Source organism: Pempheris klunzingeri, chromosome 24, assembly GCF_042242105.1.
Source record: "Pempheris klunzingeri isolate RE-2024b chromosome 24, fPemKlu1.hap1, whole genome shotgun sequence".
NCBI classification, from domain to species: Eukaryota; Metazoa; Chordata; class Actinopteri; order Acropomatiformes; family Pempheridae; genus Pempheris; species Pempheris klunzingeri.
Window position 1 is genome coordinate 1,020,116 of NC_092035.1, and position 26,767 is coordinate 1,046,882.

At 49.8% G+C, this 26,767-nt stretch overlaps 1 protein-coding gene across 1 annotated transcript in view; it reads left to right on the forward strand.

The window, feature by feature from the left end:
• The first annotated feature begins 4,860 nt into the window (after positions 1–4,860).
• LOC139223928 (zinc finger protein GLI2-like) overlaps positions 4,861–26,767 on the forward strand; it is a 48,027-nt gene continuing 26,120 nt past the window's right edge. Inside the window, exons 1-2 of the mRNA XM_070855933.1 lie at positions 4,861–4,960; positions 23,245–23,350. Of these exons, the coding sequence (XP_070712034.1) occupies positions 4,861–4,960; positions 23,245–23,350 (206 nt within the window). The remainder of the gene's footprint in view (positions 4,961–23,244; positions 23,351–26,767) is intronic.

Genomic DNA, 26,767 nt, shown 5'->3' on the forward strand with positions numbered 1-26,767 from the left:
AGTGTGTGTGAGAGAGTGTGTGTGTGTGAGTGTGTGTGAGAGAGTGTGTGTGAGTGAGAGTGTGTGTGTGAGAGAGTGTGTGTGAGTGAGAGTGTGTGTGAGAGTGTGTGAGAGAGTGTGTGTGAGAGAGTGTGTGTGAGTGAGAGTGTGTGTGAGAGTGTGTGAGAGAGTGTGTGAGAGAGTGTGTGTGTGAGTGTGAGAGAGTGTGAGAGTGTGTGTGAGAGTGTGTGTGAGAGTGTGTGTGAGTGTGTGAGAGAGTGTGTGTGAGAGAGTGTGTGTGAGTGAGAGTGTGTGTGAGAGTGTGTGAGAGAGTGTGTGTGTGAGAGAGTGTGTGTGAGTGAGAGTGTGTGTGAGAGTGTGTGAGAGAGTGTGTGTGAGAGAGTGTGTGTGAGTGAGAGTGTGTGTGAGAGTGTGTGAGAGAGTGTGTGTGTGAGAGAGTGTGTGTGAGTGAGAGTGTGTGTGAGAGTGTGTGAGAGAGTGTGTGTGTGAGTGTGAGAGAGTGTGAGAGTGTGTGTGAGAGTGTGTGTGAGAGTGTGTGTGAGTGTGTGAGAGTGTGAGAGTGTGTGTGAGAGTGTGTGAGAGAGTGTGTGTGTGAGTGTGAGAGAGTGTGAGAGTGTGTGTGAGAGTGTGTGTGAGAGTGTGTGTGAGTGTGAGAGAGTGTGAGAGTGTGTGTGAGAGTGTGTGAGAGAGTGTGTGTGTGAGTGTGAGAGAGTGTGAGAGTGTGTGTGAGAGTGTGTGTGAGAGTGTGTGTGAGTGTGAGAGAGTGTGAGAGTGTGTGAGAGTGTGTGAGAGAGTGTGTGTGTGAGTGTGAGAGAGTGTGAGAGTGTGTGTGAGAGTGTGTGTGAGAGTGTGTGTGAGTGTGTGAGAGTGAGAGTGTGTGTGTGTGTGTGTGTGTGAGAGTGTGTGTGAGTGAGAGTGTGTGTGTGTGTGTGTGTGTGAGAGTGTGAGTGAGAGTGTGTGTGAGTGTGTGAGAGTGTGTGTGAGAGTGTGTGTGAGAGTGTGTGTGAGTGTGTGAGAGTGTGTGTGAGTGAGAGTGTGTGTGTGTGTGTGTGTGTGAGAGTGTGAGTGAGAGTGTGTGTGAGTGTGTGAGAGTGTGTGTGAGAGTGTGTGTGAGAGTGTGTGTGAGTGTGTGAGAGTGTGTGTGAGTGAGTGAGTGTGAGAGTGTGTGATAGTGTGTGTGAGTGAGTAGCTCAGCATCACCCACGTTTTTTTTTACGGTGTGCCCCCCGCCCCCCCCGGCCCCTGCAGGCCTGAGGCCACTGGAGCGTAGCGCAGTAGAATACCTGAAAACTGTACTGAGGTGTTTTAGTCTGAGGGAGTCCACATGAGCCCCCCATGTCCAAACACACTCTACCTGTGTCACGTTAGACCTTGTAGTTTCCCATGATGCTTCACTCAGGGCCTCATGTCCCCGTGTGTGTGTGTGTGTGTGTGTGTGTGTGTGTGTGTGTGTGTGTGTGTGTGTGTGTGTGTGTGTGTGTGTGTGTGTGTGTGTGTGCACACTTACTGCAGGTGTTGAGCAGCCGGAGGAGGTCTGCTGTCTGAGGTGTGTGTGTGGCTTGGACGGAGCTGGGGAGACACGAGGACTCAGTGATGACTCAGAAACAACAGGAGGAGCAGAGGTCACATGTGGGGGGGGGGGTTACAGTTAAATCAGACCGAACTCTTTAAATCTAAAGGGGGGGGTTGTTCCAGGAGCATCAGCTGATGTGTTTCTGATGCTTTAATAGTGAGAAGACCACATGAAGCCCCAGTCGGTCACATGTCGGCCCCCGGGGGGTTGGGGGGTCGGCGGCAGGACAGCGGACAGGAGCCGGTCACTCTGGAGCGTCTGTGTTATCAGCTGAAGGACAAATGGTGAAACAAATAATAAAATAAGCAGCAAACAAGAGGCTTCATCACGCCGGCCCCCCCGGGACCGCTGCTGCTCCCCTGCGCTCCCTTTTTAGCTCCACGTCGGGGATTTTTGGGTCTCATTGCTTCTCTTGAAGTTAAGAGGAACAAGTGTGGGAAGTCGGTATAAATTCAAATGTCACTGTTAGCCTCTATTTGTGCCGCCGCCGCTCGCACAATAAACAACCCCCCCCCGGTCCGAGCTGTATTCTATTTAAGACTCGCCACTGACCTGGGCTTCTTTTACGGGATAGCTATTATTCAAAGGAGAATAGGTGCAGGGCCCAACCATAAATTCCAGCAAGTGGCCCCACCGAGGGGGGGGGGCGCCGAGGAATTGACTGCGTGCTCTGTGATTTTACTCGGAGCGCCGTGACCTTTGGAGCGGAGACACGCTCATTTGTTCGCCTGACAAGAGCGGCTCTAATAACTCAGGGCGACAGCGGCGGCTGGTGATTCTCCGTGATGAGCCCGACCGTGCTGCCGTACGCCGCAGCCGGGGGCATTTGTCCCCCCCCGACGCAGGAAATACCCCGTTGCCGCAGGCCGTGTGGTTCTGGGAGTCGGGACCCTTAGGGTGAAACACACTCCTGCATGAAGAGCCCCCACATTTAGATAGAAGGCCTCAAACACTGGATGTGACTGAAGGAGTGTTTGTGCTGCTGGGGGGGGGGGCAGAAGAGGAGGGGGAGGACCAAGTGACAGAACAATTGACTTCACACAATGACTGGGGAGGGAAAGGTGGAGGAGGGGGGGGGAGGTCACATGTGAGGCTGTTGTCCCTCTAAATAACCCCAGAGTGGGGGGGGGCTCCGTCGGCTGGTAGAGGAGCCTTTGTGCCGGTTAATTACGCTAATGCTAACTGAGCTAACGAGATAACATCTGATGTTAGCACGTGTTTTAGCAGTATATTATAAAGCTAGCAGCAGCTAGCTGCATGCTAAGATGCTAACTAGCTGCTCCAGATTCTCCTCTTTCAGCTTCTTAAATGTTTCGTGGTAAACTGAATATTTTTGAGTTGTGGACGTTTGAGGACGTCGTCTTTGGGTTCAATATTTATAGAGCAAACTAATCAGGAACAGAATAATAATAATTCTTGCTAATACAAATGTTTTAATGTCTTTAATGGTCAAATACACTGAGCAGCATTTTGTGGAAGATATTAGAAATAAACCGGAGACAGTTTGTTAGCGTGCAGAGCTAACGGGGACGCTGTGCTCACCTGTGCGCCACAGGAGGACGAGCTAACGAGCTAATTCACCTTTTAACACTTTTATGGATAATTTAAAAAGCTTTTCTCAGATCAGAATAAACTACAACACGAAAATAAAGACACAAAAAACAGAACGCAAACTAACATGCTTTGGGAATATAATATAATAATAAAATATAATTTATATTAAAGGCTAATTAAACACCTTTTTAAGACTAATGCTAACGTTGATTTTATTTCACAAGAGGTTAGTGAATTAAAACTGTGATATCCAATTATGTTCTTATATTTCATATTATTATTTCTAGATTTATTTATCTTTCATTACTGCTTTATATTGTGTTTGTATATTTATTGGCCCACCAGATGGATCTGAATCTTTTATTTCTACATTTTTCATCACATATCAAAGAATTTCACAAACGTCTTGACAAAAAATAAGATAATTTTAGCTTGATTGGAGGGGTTCGTATGAGAAGATGCTCCGCAGTGCAAACGAGCTGCTAAATGTGCGAACAGCAAATGTTACGGCTGACTAATAATGATTTGCGAGGACAGATCAGAGGGCTGCAGGCATCAAAGACCGCCATCATGTGCCTCATATATCACCCCAGTGTGTGTGTGTGTGTGTGTGTATGTGTGTGGTGAGGGACTTCCCATGAGGCCTCACTCCCGGCCTCCCACACCTGTTACACCGATTCACCAGACAGAGCCGTCAGTCAGGGGGTCGGCTTCGTTAAAGAGCGATGCCACGTGATGCGTTCAAGTCCTTCAAATGTGTAAAAATACTCTGATGGAAGTAAAAAAATCCTGCGTTCAAAATCATCTTTTTATTATTATTATTAAAATTATTCTATAATTATTATAACACCTTAAAGTCAGGCAGCATTTATCGTTAAATAAATGTTTTAACTAATAATCAGATTTAATCAGAACGGATATAAAATCAGTTAAATGATATTAAATATTATATTTAATATTAAAAATAGAAGTGGCACAATGATCTGTTTTATATGTTAAATGTTATTTTTATCATTAGATGCATTGTTTGGTCTGTAAATCTCTGAAGATATTAGATAAATTAAAGATCAAGGTTGGATTAAGAGAACGTAAAAGGATGAGGACGAGATTAAAATATGGTGGAAAGCAGGAAAAGTCTGTTTGCTCTGGTTTAGTGGCACAAAGAGAGAAAAGCTTCTTCAGTTTTTAAAGGAGCGTTTGGGCTTTAATTGTTCAGCCAGAAGGTCAATAGTTAAATAAACTTTGCTGACATGTGAGCCCCCTCGTCCCCCGTCCCCTTTGACCCCCGCCAGATTGAGTCATGAGTGGCAGGGGGTGCACAAAGGGGGGGGGGTTGTCCATGAAAACATCCTTTGACGTGTTTGCACGGTGCCGCAGGATAATCTGAAGAGGGCCGAGTGTGCAGAGCCGGGGGGGGGGTAACTGCAGCTAGGATTTATTTAACATGCACGTTCACATCACGCCTTTCTAATTTTATCTGCAGCTTCAGACTGAAGCTGATCTTCTGCCCGTACGGAGCCTGAACTTAAGCTTTGGCTTCCTCCGGACATTAAAATGTGTGTTTGTGCTCTGCCCTCACATCGCCCTCCTGACGACCACCTGAGCTCTCCGGGGTGTCGGAGCGTCTCCAGTGGGGCCTGAGAGCACTCATCTCACCCCAGACGACCACTTCCTCCGCTCCCCCGGCATTAACAGCCCCTCTTGTGCTTCCTCTCCTTTCAGAGACATCGGCGATGGAGACTTCCACGTCGAGAGCTGCCGAGAAGAAAGACAAAATGGACGGGAGCGGGTTCTCCGACCTCCCGAAGAAGCCCTCACCCTCAGAGACGAGAGGTAACGGCACTTCTTTTTTTTTTAAAGCTGCGTCCGGTGGTCCGTCAGGCCTCTCTGCGAGGAGCCCAGGTCTCTCTGCGAGGAGCCCAGGTCTCTCTGCGAGGAGCCCAGGTCTCTCAGGTGCTCAGCCGGGGGGCAAAAGGGGCCGAGCGCTGCGATGAAATATACATTTCAAAGATAAAGTGCCATCTTGGGAGCCGGTGCTCGTGGCTCTCCTCCGGCCTGATAAGGCGGCGGCAGCAGTCAGAGGTGACTTACAGTAGACGTCTGATAGGAATCCTAAACAGTCCGGCTCTTAAAAGAGCATCACTAATGCGGACGGCCCTGCACCGGGGCCCGGCGAGCAGTGTGGCACCATTTGAGGCCATAAACACTGATGAATAGATAACATGACAAGAGGAGAGGGGTGGGGGGGTCGGGGCAGGTGAGAACGAGTGTTTGTGTTGTTGAACTAAATCAAGAGTAGCAGCGATCCTCTCTCGCTGGGGGAGGGACGGCCCCAAAGAGAGGATCCATGTTTTAAAGATGTCAGCCAACGTGTGATGAAAGCGCGGCATAATGAGGCTGAAAGACCTTGTTCTTACCTCCAGAGTATAAAGGCTAAATAATCAAATAAAAAATGGCGGGGGCCGGTGGAGCCGAGGACGACAGCCCGCCGCACAGATTGACAGAGATGCAGAGTGATGGGCCGCCTTTGAAATGGAGATTAAACGCGTGATTTAGTGACATTTTTACTCATTAATGAAGGACTTGGTGGCCTGCCATCAGAAAGAAACACTCAGTAAGTGCTAAAGGAGGAACAAAGCTGAAGAACACGGCAGCAGCTCTGCAGTGTGTGTGTGGGGGGGAGGTGAGGCTCGGTTCAGGTGTGTGGTTCTCATCTTTACTCTTTAACCACAAACCTCAACCTCCTCTGACATCCTGCGTTGGTTTTCTGTTAAAAAACACTCTGCAGTCAGGATCAAGTCTGTCTTTAGCATCAGTGGTGCAAACAAGTCACCACTTCATGTTTCCATGTTGAACTCATGTGATCGACGGACCAAGTAAGCTACGCTACAGTTAAGCTAATGTTAGTGACTGATAATCAATTATTCTCAAGGTAAGATCAAGGCCTGCACCGTCAGACACAACGTTTTATCTGTTTGACCAAACTAAATTACTAAATAGTAAAAACAGAGAAAACTATAATACTAATAGCTTCATCTGTAAAACACTTTACCACTAAAACAGCAGGCTGTTAAATAAAGCAACTAAAGAAGAAGAAACAGGATTTAAAAAGGTTAGGAGAGTTTTTAAATGACACCTTCACCTCTGCTGCTGCTGAAGCATCATTTACTCCTCTTTCAGAATGAGCAGTGAAAGCAGCTGCACTGGAAACTGGAAAGGATGTTTTGGGGAAATGATTGGACAGTTTTGTCCGGACCAGTCTTCTAGCTGGTGACAGAAACGGTCTGGAGCTCGCCTGACGACGCTCTGACCCACATTTAAACTAGTTTTAAAGTGTGATGAACGCTCGGCTTAATGACGTTAAAACACCTCCGGGGTGTAAAAAGGGAGGACGGCGACGTGACCGACTGCAAACCCAGCCGGTGATTTGGCGCCGCGGCTCCTCTTTAACGAAGAACCTGGTGGCCTGCCGCGGGGGAGGAATCGAGCGCTGATTGTTCTTAAGAGAACGTCTATGTAGGACAGCCGGCGTCATCGCTGCTCCATTTCCTTCTTCAATATTTGAACAAAGCTGAGGCGAGCGCTCTCCATCATCCACCACACACACGGTCTCTGGCTGGAAACGTCCAGGCTCGGTACGATGACCTGATCAGCCCGACTGTAAAGGTTTAAAGAACCCAGAACTTTTTACAATGTGATGATTAATAATGTGGAAGCTGTTTAGTGGTTGATGGTTGGAAAAGAGTCTCAGGTGGAGAATTAGCAGCTTTTCTTGGTCTGTCGTGATGGTGAAGTGAGTTTTGGGGGGTTTTGGATTGTAAGTAGCAGAAAACAGATGTGTTTGTGCCGAGGGGTGGAGTGATGGAGGGGTGGAGTCACTGCTTTCTGGTGTTTTAGTAGTAGACGTACGACTTAAGATACAAGAACGAATGGAAAAGAAACGTTGCTGCTGGATTCGTGGAGACGAGGATCGGGCTGTTCGAGCGTAAAACCACAAATGAAATGACCACATTTTTGGCGAAGGGGTTGGCAAGCTAACGGCCATCAGGGCGGAGCTTCTTCAGAGCCACGTGTAGAACGGTTTATTGATTAATCAGCTGCACCTGTCGGACGCATGAGAGATAACGGCCTTTAGAGATCATGTTAATATGTTAACAGACTTTTAGTGTTGCTGCTGCTCAGACGCTGAAATGAGATTTGAGTGAGTCGATGTCTAAAAACGGGCACTGAGGTGGAGATGAACCCTCCGGGGGGGTCGTTGCTGCTCCAGGTATCAGTGAGATAATGAGAAACCGTCCAGGAAGTCCAGTCGGAGGAGCAGACCCGTTAGCTCCAAGGCTAAAAGGCTGGAGGGCTAAAAGGCCGCTCAGACGGCACTCCCTCTGTCACTTTTTCTTTTTTTCCCCCCAAGATCTCCCCGTGTGAGGACCCCCCCTGCCCCCCCACTGTGCCCCCCCAGCGCCCTCATTGAAATATTTAACACCTTTCATGCACTGCTAATGTGGCTGGATGAACGTGAATGGAACACACTGGGAGGATGTCTTCGCTCGGGTGCTGCTGCTCATTTTTAGTGGAAACACTGGAGGAAATCTGAGGCTGGACGATAAGACGAACGAAGAAAAACTAGATTCAGACGCTGAAATGAAAGAAAATCTGAGAGAGAAGCTGTAATTTTCCTTCTTTCCCTCAAAGATTTCAGTGAAATCCTTCTGAATGTTTCTGAATCCGTGGAGTTTGTCGCCTGAAAGTGTTTCCCCCACTTCTTCCTCCGTGACTCCTTCACCTCCGCCTGCACGTCTGCACTTACTGGGGCTATTTCCAATATCAGCTTTTCACTTTTTAATCTCCTCTCACCTGAAATAAAAAAGTCCCTCCATAACTCTTCCCCCCCGTATCAGCGCCGTATTTTAATCTTAAATAAACAAGCGCCTTCGACCAATCAGATACCGGCGCGGCTAAAACCCACAGCCGTCTGCCACCGCGGCCAGACAGAGCAATTACTTATCGCCGTAATATGCATTATTATTCCTGTTGCCGGCTCCTGATAAGTGAATATGCAGCATGAGGGGGGGGGGCAGATGAGACAAGGTCCTTGAACCTGAGCGCTTCTTCCCAAACTGGAAAAGAGGACGATTCTAATATACTGCTGCTGTTCGGGGGCCTTTTACTGTCGGGGTGTTGTTTACTGTTGGCTGCAGGATTCCTGTCACCTAAGTCATGCCCACCTCTGAGCCGCTGCACACCAGCCCCCCCCCCCACACACACTGTTTTATATTCCCGTCTGGAGTTATTTATTTAGACCAATTTCCTCTCTATCAAAGGACATGGCTAATGCTGAGTTTTAATATGTTATTTACACATAAAAACAAGCTATTTGCAGCGGGGGAAGTGTGCAGAAGGGGGGAAAATGAATGGGCCCCCGTGCCCCTCTCCGATCTGTTATATCACAGTTTAACAATCTGGATTGCTAATAGAACCATTTATCATGGAGCGGTCATTTATTTTATGTGCGCGGCCCGGGTCCCGTTCCCAGAGGCCTATGGAAATGGGGTGCGCATATAATGAAGCTCAAGTGCGAGTCACTTTGTTTAAAAAGTGGATACGCCGCGCTCCGAGTCAATTAGGATGGACCCAGGTGCTGCTATCTGCTGCTTTTTGATGATCCGACCGCCCCCCTCCCTCGTCTTCCCGCCCCGTCCACCCTTTTATTCTCTCCTCTGGAATAAAATAAAACTCTGGCACGCCGACTTCTGGACCTCGTTTCGCAGGCCCGGGCCCTGGCAGCGCCGCCCGAGCCCGTTGACTCTCCGCTGCCCGGTTAATAGATTCAAACGAGCGCTTGTATTTTCTCTGACAGCGTGCATCTGTCTGCTCGCCGCGCCGCCGCGCTCAGATTTACGCCATCCCGGGGCCCGTTATGATTTCAGAGCCGTCGGTAATAACCGAAGGTATTTAGGGGGGAAAGATCGGTGAGAAATGCGGCAAAATGACAAAGACTCCAGCCGGCGTTATTGATGTGTGTGTCAGGTGGTGGAGCGGGGGCCTCTGAGGATTACAGTCAGCCCGCATTACGCTGAAACCTCTCTGGTTATTCACACACGAGCCCGCAGACGTGTCGGCGAGCCGCGGTTCAAATCAGATTTCCGCTGGATTGGTTAAATTTAGACTTATTGCCTTTTCAAAACCCATTCGTTTCTCTTCCAGGAAGCACATCACTGCCAAGCTGCGTCCTGATTGGCTCCTCGCTGCCCGGTCGGGCCACAGAGGTGTGAGAGGTTTCAGCCAAATTAAACTAAACAGAAATATTTGGAGAAGAGAAGGTCCGTTTAACAGCTGTTCTGGAGCTTTCGCTCATGCTCTTCATCAGCAGGTGGGGGTGTCGTAGGACTGTAGGTGTCAAAGTGGCACTTTAAGGACCTCTGGGCTTTAACGTTACGGCTCAGACACACACACACACGTGGCTGTTCTGGAGCTTTCGGCCGCAGCAAATGCTCTTCGCCTGCAGCAGCGTCTCTCGGCTCCTCTGCCCAGAGCGAGGAGCTCATTTTACCCACGCTCAACTTCACGTTGAGTCCCTGAAGTGCTCAGAAGAAAAAACTCACAGCTCCTGAGGAAGACCATGTGTGAGGGTAGAAAGCTCCAGCAGCCTCTACGAGGTGGAGGCTTTGTTTCCGTCTCCTCTAACTAGGCCACAGCGAACTGCCGGGCGCTTTGACGAAGCGGGGGCTGCTGACATACATCTTACTGAGAGTGACTTGGTCCTTCTGGAGGGAGATTGATGCGTCGTGCTCGCCCCCCCACCCCATCGCCGCCATGCTCAGCTGGGTGGGGGCCCTCAAGAGGCGACTCAGACACCCCCGAGGAGCTTTAGTCCCTTTATCTTTCACTGAATCAGCAGCTAGTTTCTCTTAACGACACCAAAACACAACATTTGGTTTTTGCTGCTCAAAGAAGAAGAAGAAAAACCTCAGGTAGAGAAAGCAGGTGAATGAGCTTCAGTGGGGGGGGTTTAAAGGGCCCCCGCCCTGAGTGGTGGGATTAACTCGATCGGGGGGTGAATCCAGAGCTCAGGACAAACGGCCCTCGCTTAGATGAACGGAGACGAGGTGTACGTAGTGTTTCAGCGATAAGGACGGGCAGCTTTATCTGCCGGTGAGGTGGGGGCCGTGGACAGTGAGTAATTGATGGTGGCTGGAGGCGGCGGCCCCCAGCCGGGGGGGGGGGGGGTCAGGCCCGCTGGCAAAGAAAAATGCGAGCAAAAGCATCCAGTTCCTGCTTCAAAAGGATGGCCACTAATCTTCCTGAGGAGGAGGAGGAGGAGGAAGTGGGGCGGGGGCCAGGTCCTGCCTGGGGAGGCTTTAACGCCCCCCCCCCATGTCGTCATAACACACCGAGGACACGGCCTGTAAACATTTAAACCTTTTGACAGTCTGATTGATCTGTACTAGTACTAGTTATCCTTAACTAACCGGTCTGAGCATGACTGATCTGTGTTAGCATTAGAGTCACTGTAAGGGTTCAGAGGGACTGTAAGGGTTCAGAGGCACTGTAAGGGTTCAGAGGCACTGTAAGGGTTCAGAGGGACTTTAAGGGTTTAGAGTCACTTTAAGGGTTCAGAGGCACTGTAAGGGTTCAGAGGCACTGTAAGGGTTTAGAGTCACTTTAAGGGTTCAGAGGCACTGTAAGGGTTTAGAGTCACTTTAAGGGTTCAGAGGCACTGTAAGGGTTTAGAGTCACTTTAAGGGTTCAGAGGCACTGTAAGGGTTTAGAGTCACTTTAAGGGTTCAGAGGCACTGTAAGGGTTCAGAGGCACTGTAAGGGTTCAGAGGCACTGTAAGGGTTTAGTTACCTTACCTCATGGTTAGTTTCTTATTTTTATTACCTGGTTATTTAACCACACTGGATGTCTTTAACACGTCAAACCTTCATCACACAACATTAAAATCCAGCGTTAAATGTTTCGACTACATTAACGTTTGTGGTCGCAGCCAATTAGCTCTTTGATCAGGCCAGTTTCCCATCATGCCCTGGGCTTTGCAGCCAGCAGGTGGACAGCAGGTTGATCGTTGCCGCCCCCCCCCTGTGCATTTGCTTAAGTGATTAACGAGCCTCAAACCCCCCCCAGACTGAACGGAGGTGAAGGGTTCTGGACGATGGGTTCTGGACTCACAGGTTTTCTGCCAAGTAAAGTTTCCTCAGCTTTGACGTGTTGGTGCGTGAGGAGGAATCAGATGTTTGCAGCAGCGTGGGGCCCCTGAAGGAGGCCCCTGAAGGAGGCCCCTGAAGAAGGCCCCCGAAGGAGGACCCCAAAAGAGGACCCTGAAGAAGGCCCCTGAAGGAGGCCCTGAAGGAGGACCCCGAAGGAGGCCCCTGAAGGAGGCCCCTGAAGGAGGCCCTGAAGAAGGCCCCCGAAGGAGGACCCCAAAAGAGGACCCTGAAGAAGGCCCCTGAAGGAGGCCCTGAAGGAGGACCCCGAAGGAGGCCCCTGAAGAAGGCCCCTGAAGGAGGCCCTGAAGAAGGACCCCGAAGGAGGCCCCTGAAAGAGGCCCCTGAAGGAGGCCCCCGAAGGAGGACCCCGAAAGAGGCCCCTGAAGGAGGCCCCTCAGTCTGCTGCAGCTTCCCAGTAATCAGGGACTCACATGTGAGCACACACACATCATCTGGGCTAATGGCATCTCTCCACACACACACACACACACACACTCTGTAAACATTTAGCTTGATGACTTTCCAAGATGCCCTTTTATCTGAAGTTTGACTGGGGGGGGGTTAGACACACTAAGTGAAAACAGAAAGCTTTTTTTTCTTATATTTAGTCTATTTATAGAGTGGATAAAAATCAGCCCTAAACACACACACACACTCTTACATACACACACACACACACACACTCTTACTTACACACACTTACATACACACACTCTTACTTACACACACACACACACACACTCTTACTTACACACACACACACACACAGCTGCTTGTTAGCAGCGTTCAGCCTCTGAGAAGTGTCATTAAGGAGAGTAGTAAAAACACGGCCTAGATATCCTGCAGGAGCCACATTTCTCCCCTTTAAAGGCTCAGCGCCCCCCCCCCCCCCCCCCCCCACACACACACACACACACACACACACACACGGAGCCCTGTGTCATCTTTTTAATCCAGATCTGCCGGCCCCCAAACTTTGCCCCCCCGAAGTCCACAAAGTGTCCTGAAGACACACAGGAGGCAAAAACAACAGGCCGCATTCCTGCAGAGTTACGGCCCAGGAGGATTAAACCAGACCCCCCCCCAGCTTCCCATGTTTCTATCTGGTGTCCCTCCAACCAGACTGCAAAGGAGCCCCCCGCCCCATGAGGGTGTTTTTGCACCCCCAACTTTTTGATTCTGAATTCATTCAGAAATGACTTTAAATAAACGGCTTTTATTTTAGTCACTGGACGTCCTCTCTGCGCTGCGTTCAGGGCCAGTCAGAAATAACAGCTTTTATCTTAATCACTGGAAGTCCTCACTTTTTAAGGGTTCAGAGTCACTTTTAAGGGTTTAGTTACTTTTTAAAGTTCAGTTCCTTTTTTTAGGGTTACTTTCAGTGTGTATTGTGGACCAGGAAGTGAAATGCACACTTGGTTTTGAGTCCAAATGTGTCCAGATGAGTTAAGCAGCTTTTAATTAGTGTGAACAGATGACGAGCTCATCTCATCCTCAGATAATCTCTCAGACTAACAGTCAGAAAGTCTCTCAGTTGACTCAGTGAGGGGGGGGGGCAGACACATCTGCACGAGTCCGACTGAAAACGCTGCACATGTGGAGTGTGAGTGTGTGTTTAGTTAACTTGTGACCCGTTCTGGGGATCAGTGTGTTAAATAAAGCAGCAGAGATGATCTTTAGTTACAGCAGCAGTTTTCTTCTGTAGCTTCTCCACCAGGACTCAGATTAGTCAGTCTAGTCTAAGTAAGATTAATCTCAGTAACTTTTTATGCACTTTACAACATAAATACGTGTCCAGAAAGCCTTGAAAAGGGTTAAGAGTCCCTTTTTTAAGGTTTTAAGGGACTTTTTTAGGGTTAAAAGGCACTTTTTTTAAGGGTTTAAACACAAGTATTAACCTCTAAATGAGCAGAATATGGCACCTTTTGACCTGCTGTGCTCACTGAGCGGTAAAAGGCAGAACTCTCAGCAGTCGTTCAGGTGATTATCATTAATTATCAGCTCTCGTCTCTGATCTGGGATCCCATATTACAGGTTTTTCTCATATTAAAGGTCTCATATTATTCAAAAAGCACTTTTTAATGTCTGACAGACTTAAATTTGTGTCTCCAGCGCACCTTCAGACCACCAACTCTGCAGAAAACTGAATTTGACGCCGAATGACGAGTGAAAGATTGAAAGAGTCTGGACTGACGAGATCAGTAATACGAACCCAGAGAGGCTTCTGGGAAAAAAAAGCTACCCTCTGAATGCCGCGGCGCCGACCGTCACACCCTTAAAATCAAATGTAACCTCAGTGTTCGTCCTTTTCGAGCCTCTCAGGTGTCAGTAAAGGTCATTAATGAGACTTTTAGATGAGTTTTAACAGCCAGTTTGGCAGAAAGCTGCTCAGTATCAGGATGAAATCTGCCTTTTGTTGCTTTTTTGGTATGAAAACACTTAATTATCGTGATGGAAATCATCTGCAATGGTGCTTAACCTGAACACGTAGGAACCTTTGAGTCTTTGGTAGTTTCATCAGTGTTTCACCAGTTGGATAAACTTGTACAACCAGTAAAGAAAATGAGGCGTTTGTGACGCAGAAGAGTCTTTTGCTCATTTCTTCAAAAGCTGCCTGTTGTATCTCTGAAGTCTGACTCCAGCATCTTCTCCGCAGACATCAGTGTTTATGGTCCCTGAACGTTGGTGGAAGAGGGGGCGGACGGACAGTGATTGATCTGCTTTCAGGGATGACACCATCAAAAGGCTGCAGACAGATGATGGAAGAAGAGAGCTCTGCTCCGTGGCTGCTGCTTCGGAGCTTTGGAAGCCCAGAGAGGAGCTGTTGCTGCTGTTCGTAGGCAGATTGGGTCAAAACGTTCTCATTCAGGGATCAATCTGCTTCCACTTACAGCTCCTGCAGCGTGTAAAAAGCAGCAGGCAGCAGGATAATGTCCGTGAAGCGTCGGGACGTGGGTGTAATGACACGTTTCTTACTGACGGGGAAACTCGATCACGCCTGACAGCCCGTCTGCGGGGCCTCGTGCAGGAAACACGCCCGTAACTCGAGACCGAGCGACGGCGAGGACCCGACATGGAAGCTCAGCGGGCGGCCTCCCGCCCCCGCTCACGCTCGGCCTCCCCTCTGACAACAGCCCCCTCAGCCGAGCTCTCGTTTCCTAATCAACGGCGTCCCCTCCCGAGCCGATCAGTCAGTGGGACGAAGGCAGTGATGGAGGATTCACACGAGCTGACAGTGCTGATCTGAGCAGACACAGAAGCTCGTTTCTCCTGTTCCTGCCGCTTACCTTCAACTGACGCATGTTAGCGTGTTAGCATGTTAGCATGCAACAGACAGAAGACTCATTCTTCCTGCAGCAGAAAGCTCAGACTGCTTTCTTGACGTTGCAAGTTGATGACGAGATTAAATTATGAGTGAGACGACACGACGTGACGGCACGCGGTGAGGTGGTGCTAAACGGTCTTTAGGAGTCTCCAGGGGGCCGGACCAGTAAAACCAGCATAATAACCTTTAAATAACGATGACTCCAAATGTTTTAGTGCGAAAAAAAGTACAAGAACGTTCTGGAAATGTTCACAAAACATTATGAACGACCGGAAATTTGTCTTCTGTCATTTTTACACTTTGCAAAGTCAACCAAACCAACATAACGCTCCAGAGTCAGGCTGCATGTTGGGGAGGGAAAAACTAGCAGAGCCATTTTCAAAGGGGTCCGTTGACCTCTGACCTCCAGATCCTCTGTGCCAATGGAGGCTCTGGAGAAATCTTTCTGTTCTATCAGATCTCCGTCGCTCAGAAAGTCACAGATCTTTATATCCACTGTTGTTCTGGATCAACATGTTCTCTGTCTCTCTTTAGTCTCCTCTGATGAACAACATGTCTGATTCCTGGATTTTCTCCATGTTTCTCCCAGTCTGAAGTCTTTTCTCACTCATTCTGCTTCAGTGACTTCTGGAACCTTTTAGCTGAGGTTGGACACATTTTAGGGACATGAAGAAGAAGAAGGTCCTCCAAGAAATGAAATCACCAGAAGAAGAAACAGCAGCGTTTAGAGAGCAGAGGGTTTAAGGACTCTCGTAGTAAATCTAGTGGACGTTTTACTCCAGAAGCTACTTTACAGATTAAAACTCTACATTCATTGTGGGGAAAATTATGTTTTCATGCAATAATGGGTGAGATAATTCAGTGAAGAAGAGAAGTGTGTCTTACAAAAGAAGAAACAGAATAACGGTGCTTTCGGTCTTTCTGGAACATCCCACCTCGGAGAATGTTTCCACTCTTAATCTGAAAGGCGCTTCCTCCGCGTGCTTCCTCTCTGCAGGACGTGTTGCTGCCTGCAGAGCCTCGTTTGGTCGGCAAGCTAATGGCTCTTTTAGACTAATTGTTGTCCTGATGTGCTTTGTCTTGCAGCCATTGGTGGTGTTTGCACGAGCTAATTAGCCACCAAACCAGGCCAAGCTAGGACTGAAACAAGGTCAGGAAATCTGCATATCAGTGCTGCTCTCATTTGTTCCGTCTCTCTCTTAATAAGTCGATACGTGAGTCACAGGAAACTCATTAGACAGGACTTTTAAGATGAATCGCTGTAATGATGCTTTCATGGACAGTGGGGTTTTTTTTGGTCAGCGTTCTGCAGCGGGAACAAAGTTGGACGCCGCTTCATATTTAATGTTTTGTTCTATTTCAGGAGGGACTGTTTTTTTTCATTTTAAATCAGTTTTGGGAAGAAAAAAAGAGGCGCGGCTCACTTCCTGATTTCTCTTCTTTTGTCCTGTTCTGATTGGCCGAGACGAGACGAGAGTCAGCGTTTAATTGTAGCTGCGCTCTCGTTGTGTAAGGCTTCCTCCTCTTCCTCCTGAGCACTTCATCATGGCACCGACTGTCTCTGTTCAGCGGCTGAGTTGCGGGGGTCAGAGGTGGCCCTCTTGGGAGGGGGAGGATGGCGAGGACCAGAGCCAGATCGATCCGACGGTCCGCTACGGAGCTTTGTGCTTGTTGGGCTGCAGCTTCATCGTTATTCCAGAGGCCTGAGCTCAGTCGGTTTTCTCACTCAGGAGCCCAGAAAAATCCGTCCGGCAAAAACCACGTCAGGCAGGTGGAAGATACAAAATGGGATTTATATCGACTGAAATTTACTCCATGGTGAATCAGGATTTGCTGGCGGCTCAGCTGCAGCGCTCAGTGCTGCCACCGGTGGCTGGAGGCCGAATTACAACTATAATCAGCCTGAACTGAATCATGTTTTTGTTCACGTTACCCCATCGTATCAATAATCCTCCACGTTAACTCTGAGCTGTGACGCCAAACACACTTTTCTTCTCTGTGGACCATGAAGTCTGTAAACTCGTGGACACTGAGGAGATTATTGCTCATTTATGTACTTGTTGAATCATGATGGATTCAGCCAGAGCTGTTTTATTGATGATCGCAGATATTAAAAGTGTTTTATCTGCAGTAGGTGTGTGTTAGTTTATGCTGGTGTGCTGATAACCACCTTGAAACCGGAGACGAGTAAAGAACCAGTAAAGAGCAGTTTGAAGAGTCAAAACATCAAATTATCTCTTTTATTATTCTATAAAAGCGTGAGAGAAAGACACAGTTTAACTTCCATCTCTGTTATGTCGTGTTTAATTTGTTCTTCCTGCTTCGGTTCCACGTCTTCGATCTTTTATGGGAATTGCAGGAGTTAGTTCATTTGGTTTGTAGTTGGATTAACTTCGTCCCGCTGCACCCGGGCGGCGTGGAGCGCTTCAGGGTCAGCCGGCGGTGCGAGGACGTCTGACAGGCTGTAATCACACCCACGGCCTTCGTTTGTGTTTACGAGGCGCTCCGGTGCTCGATTACAAGCTGAAGACTGAACTCAGATGAATTCCTGAGCGGCTTGTTTACGGGACACTTTTGGTAACGTGTCATCGCGCCGGCTGGGCGGGGGTTTCAGCGGTGAGCGACGTCAAAACAAATCAGAGCCCAGATCTTGTAATTTCAGCCCCACAGTGATGGAGCTCAGTGAGTAATTCCCCCCCAGCTGAAGACGATCAGCAGATGAAGTGCTGCTGTAGTTGCTTCCCATAAACCCTTTCTCCTCTCCTGAGGTTGTTTCCTGTCATGGCAGCAGCTGAAGTTGTGCCTCTGCGGTGAAGCAGTCACGAAACATATAAATAGAAGATCTTTTTCCACCACAGGACCAAGTTTTTGTCTTTAAAAAGTGTGTTTCAGCTCTATTGTTAAAGTGTCTGATGTTATTTAGCAGCCTGATGAAAAAGGATTCTCTCTGTTCAGCGTTTCTTCCTCTCTGAAACTCTTTGGTAGTAAAAGATGCTTCCTGTTCAGGTTTTCTCCCCCGCTTTTGTAATTTATTGCAAATATGGCTCCAATGTGTATGCCACAGCGCCACATCTAGTGCTCAAAAACTACAATTCCCAGGAGGCGGCGGCTCTACCGTCGGGGTGCACACAGGTGTTTGGACTGGATGTGGTTATTTCTACCTGCTTCCTGTGCGCTCTGATGAAGGTCTGAGCCATTAAAGTGATTTACTGCAGAGATCTCAGCCAGCGGGAAGCTCTTTTCATCAGTCTGCCGTCGTTTTGCCTCCTGCACCTCGGCTCAGATTCAGCCGGCGGTCGTCCTGCACAACAGCCTCATCACAGTCATGATGGTTCTGTGGAGCGGTTGTGTATATAACTGTGTGTTGGCTCCACTGATCAGGCTCCTGCTGCTCCTGCTGCTCCTGACTTCATTCAGATGTCCCACCAGGGTCGGACAGGAGAAACAAAGCTTCCTCAGATGTCTCAGTGAAAAAACATTTACTGGAGCTGAAGAGGCCCGCCCCGCCCCCGGAGGAAGTCAGCCGGGGGGGTGGGGGTGCTGCTCTCCGTCCTGCACGGCAGCAAAATGTCAAACAAACACGGCCGACGGTGAAATAAAGCTGGTTAGGACAGCCGAGCCGGGGGAGCAGCTGGGTCAGAAAATAGAGCCCCTCCTGCTTCAGCAGATCGTGTCAGGCGTGCAGCCGAGCGTTTATCGACACGGGAGGCTGCCGAGTGCTGACGCGACACCGCGGACCTCCATCTATTTTGGTAGATCGAGCTGGAGGTCCGGGCCTCCTGTGGGAGGATCGGGGGAGCGCTGAGGTGAGCGGCGTGAAGCAGGAAAAGACGTCTTCTGCTTCCACCTGCGACGCATTCATCACGGCGGCGGAGAGGAGGCGCATCACTCAAGAGATTCCCCTGTGTTTCCCTCCTCCAACATCTGTATCTGCTGAGGCCTCCACCTCATTAAGGCATCACAACAAGAACCTCAGCGAGCTAATGTGGAAAACTGACTGGCCTGCGCTCAGGTGCTAGTCTTCCTCAGGCTCTTCCCCCCTCTCCTCACCCTCCCGCCTCACTTTAGGGAAGAACTAGGTCTTTGTTTAATTTACAGATGGCTCATTGGAGTAATTTCCCACTCAGCTGCTCGACTAGTCCGGGGCGAGGCATAATCCCAGGCGCCCCCCTAGCGAGGGTGCCAGCGGGGTAATATGGATGTTAGCTGGGGAGCACGGTGACAGCCCCAGAAGCGACTATTTAATTCATTGTATTTTAATTATCGCTCTCATTCACCGGCTACAAGCCCTTTCTGTGGCTCCTCTCGACAGCGGGCCTTTATCACCGGCCCGTCGGAGGAGATAATAAACTTTTGCTTTAAGGTAATTACTTAATCTGGACAAACCTGTGTGTTAAGCAGTGCTATTAAGCGAGGGGGCGATAAATCAGCCATGCATTGGAGGTGGGTGATTACTCGACGGTGCAATCAGTCTTTGAACCCTCGCAGTCTTTTAAGTACCTAAATTGCACAAACAGCATGCTAACAACACGGAGGCCCGTCACAGCCTCGCTCTGTTAATGCCAGCCGCCGCGCGCTCGCCGTCAGCCCGCTGATGCATGGAGGTTATTAGCACGCGGCCTGAGCCCGGCTGTCGAAGGCTGATAAGTAACTCTCCCTCGCGGCGGGTCGCCACGGGGGCCACCGCACGGCACAGCGGCCGGGACGGACGGAGACACGGAGGGACGGTCAGCAAAGAGAGGAAAAAGCTCCTGGTTAACTTCATCATAGATAATACTGGATGTGTTCTGATCCCAGATTAAAGTCCTCCAGACGTTTGCTGTTTTAGGAAACTTAGTTAAAAGTTCAAATAAAGTTCAGCTTTGTGTTTGTGACGGAGGGACTGACTGTCCCGGATGAATGAATGGATCAGCTGATTCTGGTGGTCGTGGGGACGGTTGGTTCTCCCCCCCCGTCAGATACGAGCTGCTGATTCTGTCTCTCGTGTTGCCTTCATGCTAATTTCTTGCCTGCGTGGGATAAAACCAGCGTCCACGTGATGTAACATGACGATCACAGCACGTAATCATCCCATCACACTGAGACACGTTATATTTGTATGTCAGTATTGCCGTGTGAAGGACTGACTGCAGGTTTAGTCAGAAGTTTGCCGTCTGTGTGGGTCAGATCTCAGGACACTGATCTGGGTTCGTTTGTGCGCGCTGAAGTTTGCTTCTTCTCTGCTGCACAGGAAGTGATGCACTTCACGCCAAGAACAACTGTGGAGATCACGATCGAGTGCAGCGGGAGACTTTGTGAGCAGCAGTTTGTGTTTTCAGGACCTCCAGACTGCCCCTCATGGAGGACTGAACGGGGAAGATGATCTGCTGCTTCATCGGACCTTCGAGCTCACAGAGAATCTGGTAGAACGGCCAGACCGGCTGATGACGACTGGCCAGATGTGGATGTAAGATACTGTCATACAGCCTCAGAAGCTGTGGAAGTGTCCCCCCAGGAGTCGTGCCGCACCCCGACGCTCCGAGCAGGACGATGCTCACAGCCTCAGGTTGGATTCAGGTGGGGCTAAACTTTAAGGTGACGCGGCAGAAGGGGGGGCCTGACTATGACAAACCTGTGGCCGTCCCGCTGCAGAACTAAAACAAATGCGATCAAGCAAAGACTAATAGATGGCTGGAGCCTAAGCGAGGGCCCGGCGGTGCTGCCTGGCGCCCAGGGGGGATGGCGGCCCAGCGAATCAGGTGAATGTGCCTCTTGGACTCTCGTGAGCGCTCGCCTTTTGTTCTCCCCGTGGCGGCAGAACAATGGGGCTGTCTGGGTGATGGAATAAGCCTGCCCGGTCAATCCCCCGGCCAGGACGGCGGGGCCGCAGAGGACCGAGGACGGGCCGGGCGACGTCCTCCGGCTCCGATGTGTCCACACCGGACACTGCCGAGGAGGCTGAGCCCACAAACAGACATTTTTAAAAGTCCACTCATTCACTGAATTAGCCCAAAAAGTTCTTCCTGATTTTCAGCCTTTGTGTCTTTCCTCCTTCCTTCTTTTCATCCCCTTCGTTGTGCCTGTTTCCCTCTTTGATTCAGTGAACACATGGACACAAAACCATCAAAATAAAGTTTGTAGATTTATAAAAGACTCAAAACAGGAAAGGAGACACGTCATCACTGAAGCTTCTAGAAACATTTGGTGTGAAATGATGAATATTGAGGAGGAAGAGTCTTTAAGAGGGAAGCAGATTGTACTAAAGAAAGTCACAGAAAAGTAGAAATAAATAGAGACAGAGGAGATCGATTAAGCACACAGGACGGCGGCAGACACCGAGGGAGGAGGGCCGGCTGTCTGAAACATTTCATCTGTTTTCAGTGTGAAAAGAGTTCATTTCCTCTGGAATTAAACTGAAAAGGACTGAAACGCGACGTTAGAAGAAGATTCTGAAGAACATGGAGGATAAAAGTGGGCCTCATGCCTCAGACTGTTCATGTCCTCTGGGGTGTTTGTGTTTCACTGAGCGGAGACGTTTGGCCGAGAGTTAAAGGCGTCGCAGCTCGACGTGACCTGAGCCGTTCATCCACAATCCACACAGTACAAACAGAGCGGGGGGGTCGCCTCAGACGGCGAGAACATCGGGGCGAAGCTGAAGCGTTCCAGCCTCGTCCCGTCGGGCCGCGGTGGCGCTGGGCGGCGAGGGCTATTTCTGAGGGCGCCGGGGGAGCGGGCCGGTCTGTCAGGCTGTCAGGGCGCAGAGTGAGAGGAATGGACCAGGAATGCTGACTCATTCAGGCCCCCGGGAGGCCCCGAAAGCAGATAATGATCCGTGGCCGTGACCCCTCCGCCGCAAAGTCCCAGGTCACCCTGCTGCAGCCTGTGTGTGTGTGTGTGTGTGTGTGTGTGTGTGTGTGTGTGTCACACAGGAAGAATCTTAATGCAGTCCAGAGATCAGCTGGCTCACCTCTCCCTCCTCCCTCCCTCCTCCCTCCCTCCTCTCTCCCGTCTTCTCCGATCCGGCCGCTCGGAGACGAGACACACCAGGATGCAATTACCAGGATCCGAGGGCGAGCGAGGGAGGAGATGATGGAGTATGGAGAGAGAGAGAGAGAGAGAGGGGGGAGTTAAGTAATGCCCCAGTGGAGCTTTTCCAAAATAAAAACCTGAGAAAAATGTTAACAAGAAACAAAAGTCCATAAAGTGAGTTAAAGAGCCCAACAGGCTCCGTTTCCACGCCGCCGACATAAAGACACGACATCTTCTGTGGTTTCCTGTTATTGCAGCAGCTAATTAGCCCTGATGTTTCGGGTAAACTTCCCACATCGGAGAGGAATCCACAGAGGGGGAGCGGGACGGTAATGAAGAATAAAAAGGGCCATTAAAGGGATGAAACACACAAAGTGCTCACAGACAGACGCTGTGATTGGAAGCAGGTCGGCCGAGCGCTCTTTAAAACACGTCCTGGATCATGGGAAAGGTTAGATATGAAGAAGGCCACCGGTGGTGATCAGAGGACTGGTGAAGCCCAGAACGTCCAGTGCACCCAGACGGGACTCCGTGTCTGCAGAGTTGATGCTTTAATTACAATTTCTCCTCCCAATAAGTCGTTTTACTGCCACTGAGACAAAAGCACACGTGTCCTCGCCACGCTCAGCTCTGCTTCGCACTTCTGCCGCCGTCTCACACTTTTGTTATTGCGGAGAGAAACAACCTGTGACGCTCCAGTCAACGTAAGAAAGTAAAGCAGTAGAATTAATCAGCAGCAAGTTTGATTTTCAGCGTTTGACTCGTTTATGAAGCCAAACACGACCAACATCAACCCGTTCCGCACTTTAAGGTCACTTTACTTGTGATGTTGGTGCACAGGTGCATGGTGGGAAATGTAGGATCCAGAGATTTAAGAGCTTGACCCTTGAACTTTCAGCCTGTCCTGCAGTGCACCAAACCTTAAAGTAGCACTTTTAACTCCCTGCAGCACTGATTTACTGTAACACACACCAGACAGACAGACAGGGAGGCAGGCAGACAGACAGGCAGGCAGGCAGACCAGAGTCGAATGGTCTCCTCCAGTCCCAGCATGTTTACAGGCAACCCAGGAGTGTGTGAGAGCGGGTGTGTGTTCAGGGTAAGTCAGTTAAGGGCTCTGGCTGTTTGGACGGGGGTGGGGGGGTGGGAGTGTGGTGGTGGGTGTGTGTGGGGGGGGGGTGTGAGTGTGAGCAGAAGAAAGCTGTTCCCAGCGCTGTCAGTGCTGGTTTGAGTCGGGCTGCAGCCTCCCTCCACTCGCTCCGTCAGCCCGTCTAGTTCAAAGAGCCTCTAGCTGCAGGTCTTTGTCAAAAGCCCGGTTGGAGATCTTTTATGTTCAAGATGTAGGATTTCTTAGGACGACTTTGATTATTTATTTATTCCACTTCTCTTGTGTGATAGTGCCAATATTTTACAGGAAAGTGTTCAGCTCGCTCTGAGAGTCATGGTGCTTTATTGGAGCCTTTCGCCTTTGAAATCCCTCCTTTTCTGAAAGGCAAGCTCTTTTTATTTTTTATTTTTCAGCCCTCCTCTTCCTCTGCTTCCTCTTCTAACTCTCATCTTCTCTCTGGTCCCGCAGCCCCCCACCACATCTTCCCCACCTTCCACACGCCGATCCCCATCGACATGCGTCATCACGAGGGACGGTACCACTACGAGCCGCACGCGCTGCACGCCATGCACGGGTAAGTGGCTTCTCTTCTTCATGTTCTCCAAACGTGTCCGACGAAGAAGCTTCAAGTCAAAGCGGCCAGATGTTTGTGGAGAAAGTCTTTATTTCCTCTCATGTTAGCCGAGCGTCTGCCAAGTCCAACATCACAAGCAGACGACGGCACGCCGGCTTCCAAAGTGAATAATCAGCCCTTGTTTCCGATCCGGTTTGATTATGTGGGCGAGCTTCGCTCTTTGGCTGCAGCCGTCCGGGGATCAAACGCTGTGAGGAGTCAGATCCGGTCTGAAGTTAGGAGAGAGAAGCGAAACCCCCTCCCTGAGCGGCCGAGGCTCCTCTGAGCAAGGCATTTAAAGGGCTGAGACGTGGAAGAGCTGGACAGGAAGGAACCGAACGCTGTTGCATCTTTTTTCTTCACTAATAAGATGTTTTGAGACGGATTTGGGGTTTGAAATATGAGAAAAGCCTCTAAACTAAACTAAACTAAACAGTCTGCAGGTGAAGCTCCTCGAACGTCACTCTGACAGAGCTTCAACTACAAACGTAGATTAGAAAACATGGCCGACGTCTCCATCACTGCGACCACCACACTTGTGTGATTTCCTAATTAATCACGTGACTAATAGCGCTTTGATTTCAGGCTTCAGGCCCGTTTACCTGCACCAAGAGCGAAAAACTCAAGTAGCTGAAAGGAAACCGGAGCCGTGTTTGAGGAAAAGTACTTGTTTAGCTTCCCGGAGGAGTGAAGAGGTGAAGTAACTGTGGCAGCTCGCTCCATCAGCTGCGATCGGCAGGGCCGGATCCATCACCGGCACCACGCCACGCCGCGGCCCGCCCCCGTCCAGCCTCTTTATATTCATTAATGGCTCGTAGTGGAGCTAATCTGTGTGGTGCAGGCCGCGCTGCCCCCGAGCTAGCGCGGTAATTAAACTCCCAGAGGTCAGAGGTCGGCGTGCAGCCTGCCGCGGCGCTGGTGGTGACTTCCAGGCTGCCGAGGGCTCAATAAGAGCCGCTGCCCCATTTATTCTCCTGGGGGAACCTCAGGGTGGAGGGAAATAGAGCTACACAATTCAACTTCACAGCATTAAATCATTTTTTAATGTGTTTTTACCCCCAAAACCTCCAACCAAGCTGCAGACGCTTTAGTGGGCTCAGATCAGCCTGGAGAGACTTTTAGAAATACATTTTGATGCCGAGAGCTCGTCACAGGGGGACGTCTTGGACTGCTGTCACAAATATCTGCCTTGATTTTGGCTAAAGGGAAGTTGGTGTGTCGCTGAGAGGCTTCGAAATCAGAGACACGAGGGTTAAAAACGTGGATGAGGAGAGACGTTCGTTTGATTTTTAGACAGAGCAGCTGCTTGGTGAGTCTGCGGCACACTTTGAAACTGAACAACGAGGCTCCTGCACGACTTCAAAGTTACTTTATCACAAAAGAAAAACTGGCGCCGGGACAAAAAAAGTCAATAGAAGCCTCCAAATAGTACTCTTACATTTAAATTCACAGATTTGATGGTGATGCATACTTCGCGCCTGGCGGAAGCAGGGCTATTCATCACGCCGGCTGGGAGAGTGGAGGGCGGGGGAGGGGAGGGGGGCCGGCTGTCCGCGGACTCGGCCACCTTGATTAATGTGATTTGATCTTGACAGTGGACCCCTAATTCATCAAGACCTTGATCTAGTTGTCGCTCCCCCCTGCCTGTGCCAAATTCACCTAATTACAGGAACATTGCGCAGCAAATTAAGTGCGGTGTCATTTGTCGCCTGGCGCGGCACTTTATTACGGCCCGTGGCAGCGTGTCAGAGGTCCCCGCCGTGATTGTCTAACATGACATCTCTGCGCCGTCCCCTTTATCATTGTTTGCATATACCGTAATGAGAGGGCTGGTTATTTTGTCAAGCCTGTCATAAAAAGCAGCCACGGGGAAGCCTCTTTTTTCTCCCTTCTCCCGCTCGGCGAGGACGCTTCTTCTTCCCTCGCCGTCGCCGCCAAGTGACAGTGAGGCGAGGGAGGAGGAGGAGGAGGAAGATGGAGGGGAATCACCAACGATCTGTGCAGAGCCTGATTCTCTCAGACTGATGGAGCGCAGTGATTACCCTTCACGTTCATGCTGTAGTTTTTACCGGGATCAATAAAGTACATCTGTGTGTCGATGTCACCAGGAAATACACCGCACCGAGGTGAGCAGGTTTGGTCGCTCAGAGGAGTTCAAAAAGTATTTAATCAAAGAACGGAGGGACGTGACTAAATGCTGGTTCTCAAGACAAACACACAGGCAGGAAAACACAGAAACAGCTTCGGTAGTGTGGAACAGAACCCTTTCCTGCTCCAGTCCAGCAGCCAAACGATGCCCAACGCCTCGCAGTTTAGAAAGTTGGACTTAAAAGTCAAATGTGCGGCGGCTCAGAGGAAGGACGCAGAGTTCCCAGCAGCCCCGGCGCTCCACACCAGATATCTGGTGTCCTATCACGGCCCTTGAGATCCACGGCACAGATTTTTTAGTGCTGCGTTACTACCGGCAGAACTAAACACTGTGTAGTCGACCCCCGTTAGCGGCTTTTGTTCCTGGAAATAGCCTGGTCCCAAATAACGAGCTGTTAGCCATGGCGAGGTGTTAGCAGGAGCGGCCCTCAGGTAACCCTGCAGGCCTCCAGGGACCTGGGGGCTCATCCTGTTCGTCTTCTCCGTATTTCTGAGATCACCTGGACCTGATCTGATCCCTTTATTATTCTGAGCTACGCTCCAGGATCAGCTGGCGAACCTCGTAGTAACACACACACACACACACACACACACACACACACATCTCTGCATGTGTGTTTCATACTGCAAACAATTAAAAACATGCTTCAAACTGTTGAGTTCCTCCAGGAAATATCCACGTCCGAGCTGAGAAAATGACTTTTTTGAAGGAGGCTGATTTGCAGCAGCCTGATCTGTTTGTTTGTATCTAGGTCATTTCTTCCTCTGCATGAAGAGGAGGGCGTTTGGGGGTTTCGAGGTTGGGGGGGGGTGCATGTTGAGAAGGTGTGGGGGGGGTTGTTGCCTGTTAAGTTTGAGGCTTCACGCTGCAGACTCATAAACCTACAGTGGGAGTTTATTCAGCCGCTCGCTGGACGGCGTGATTTATCTAAATCAGAGAGCTCCCTGAGCCCGACACCGGAGACGAGACTCACTGTCACACTGTAATTCATCTCTGGTGTCGCCGAGAAGCAAGCCACAGCGCGCACACACACACACACACACACTCAGCTAGAGAAAGACTAACACTTGTGCAGCAGGCGTAAACCAAAGGAAACACATTTCAGACGTCCACATTTAACACACACAACTTCTGCTGAACCATTAAACCACTTTCAATCATTCGTCGCTGGACAAAAATAATTTTCCAGCTTCTCCAATGTGAGGATTTGCAGCTGTTTTCTGTTTTAG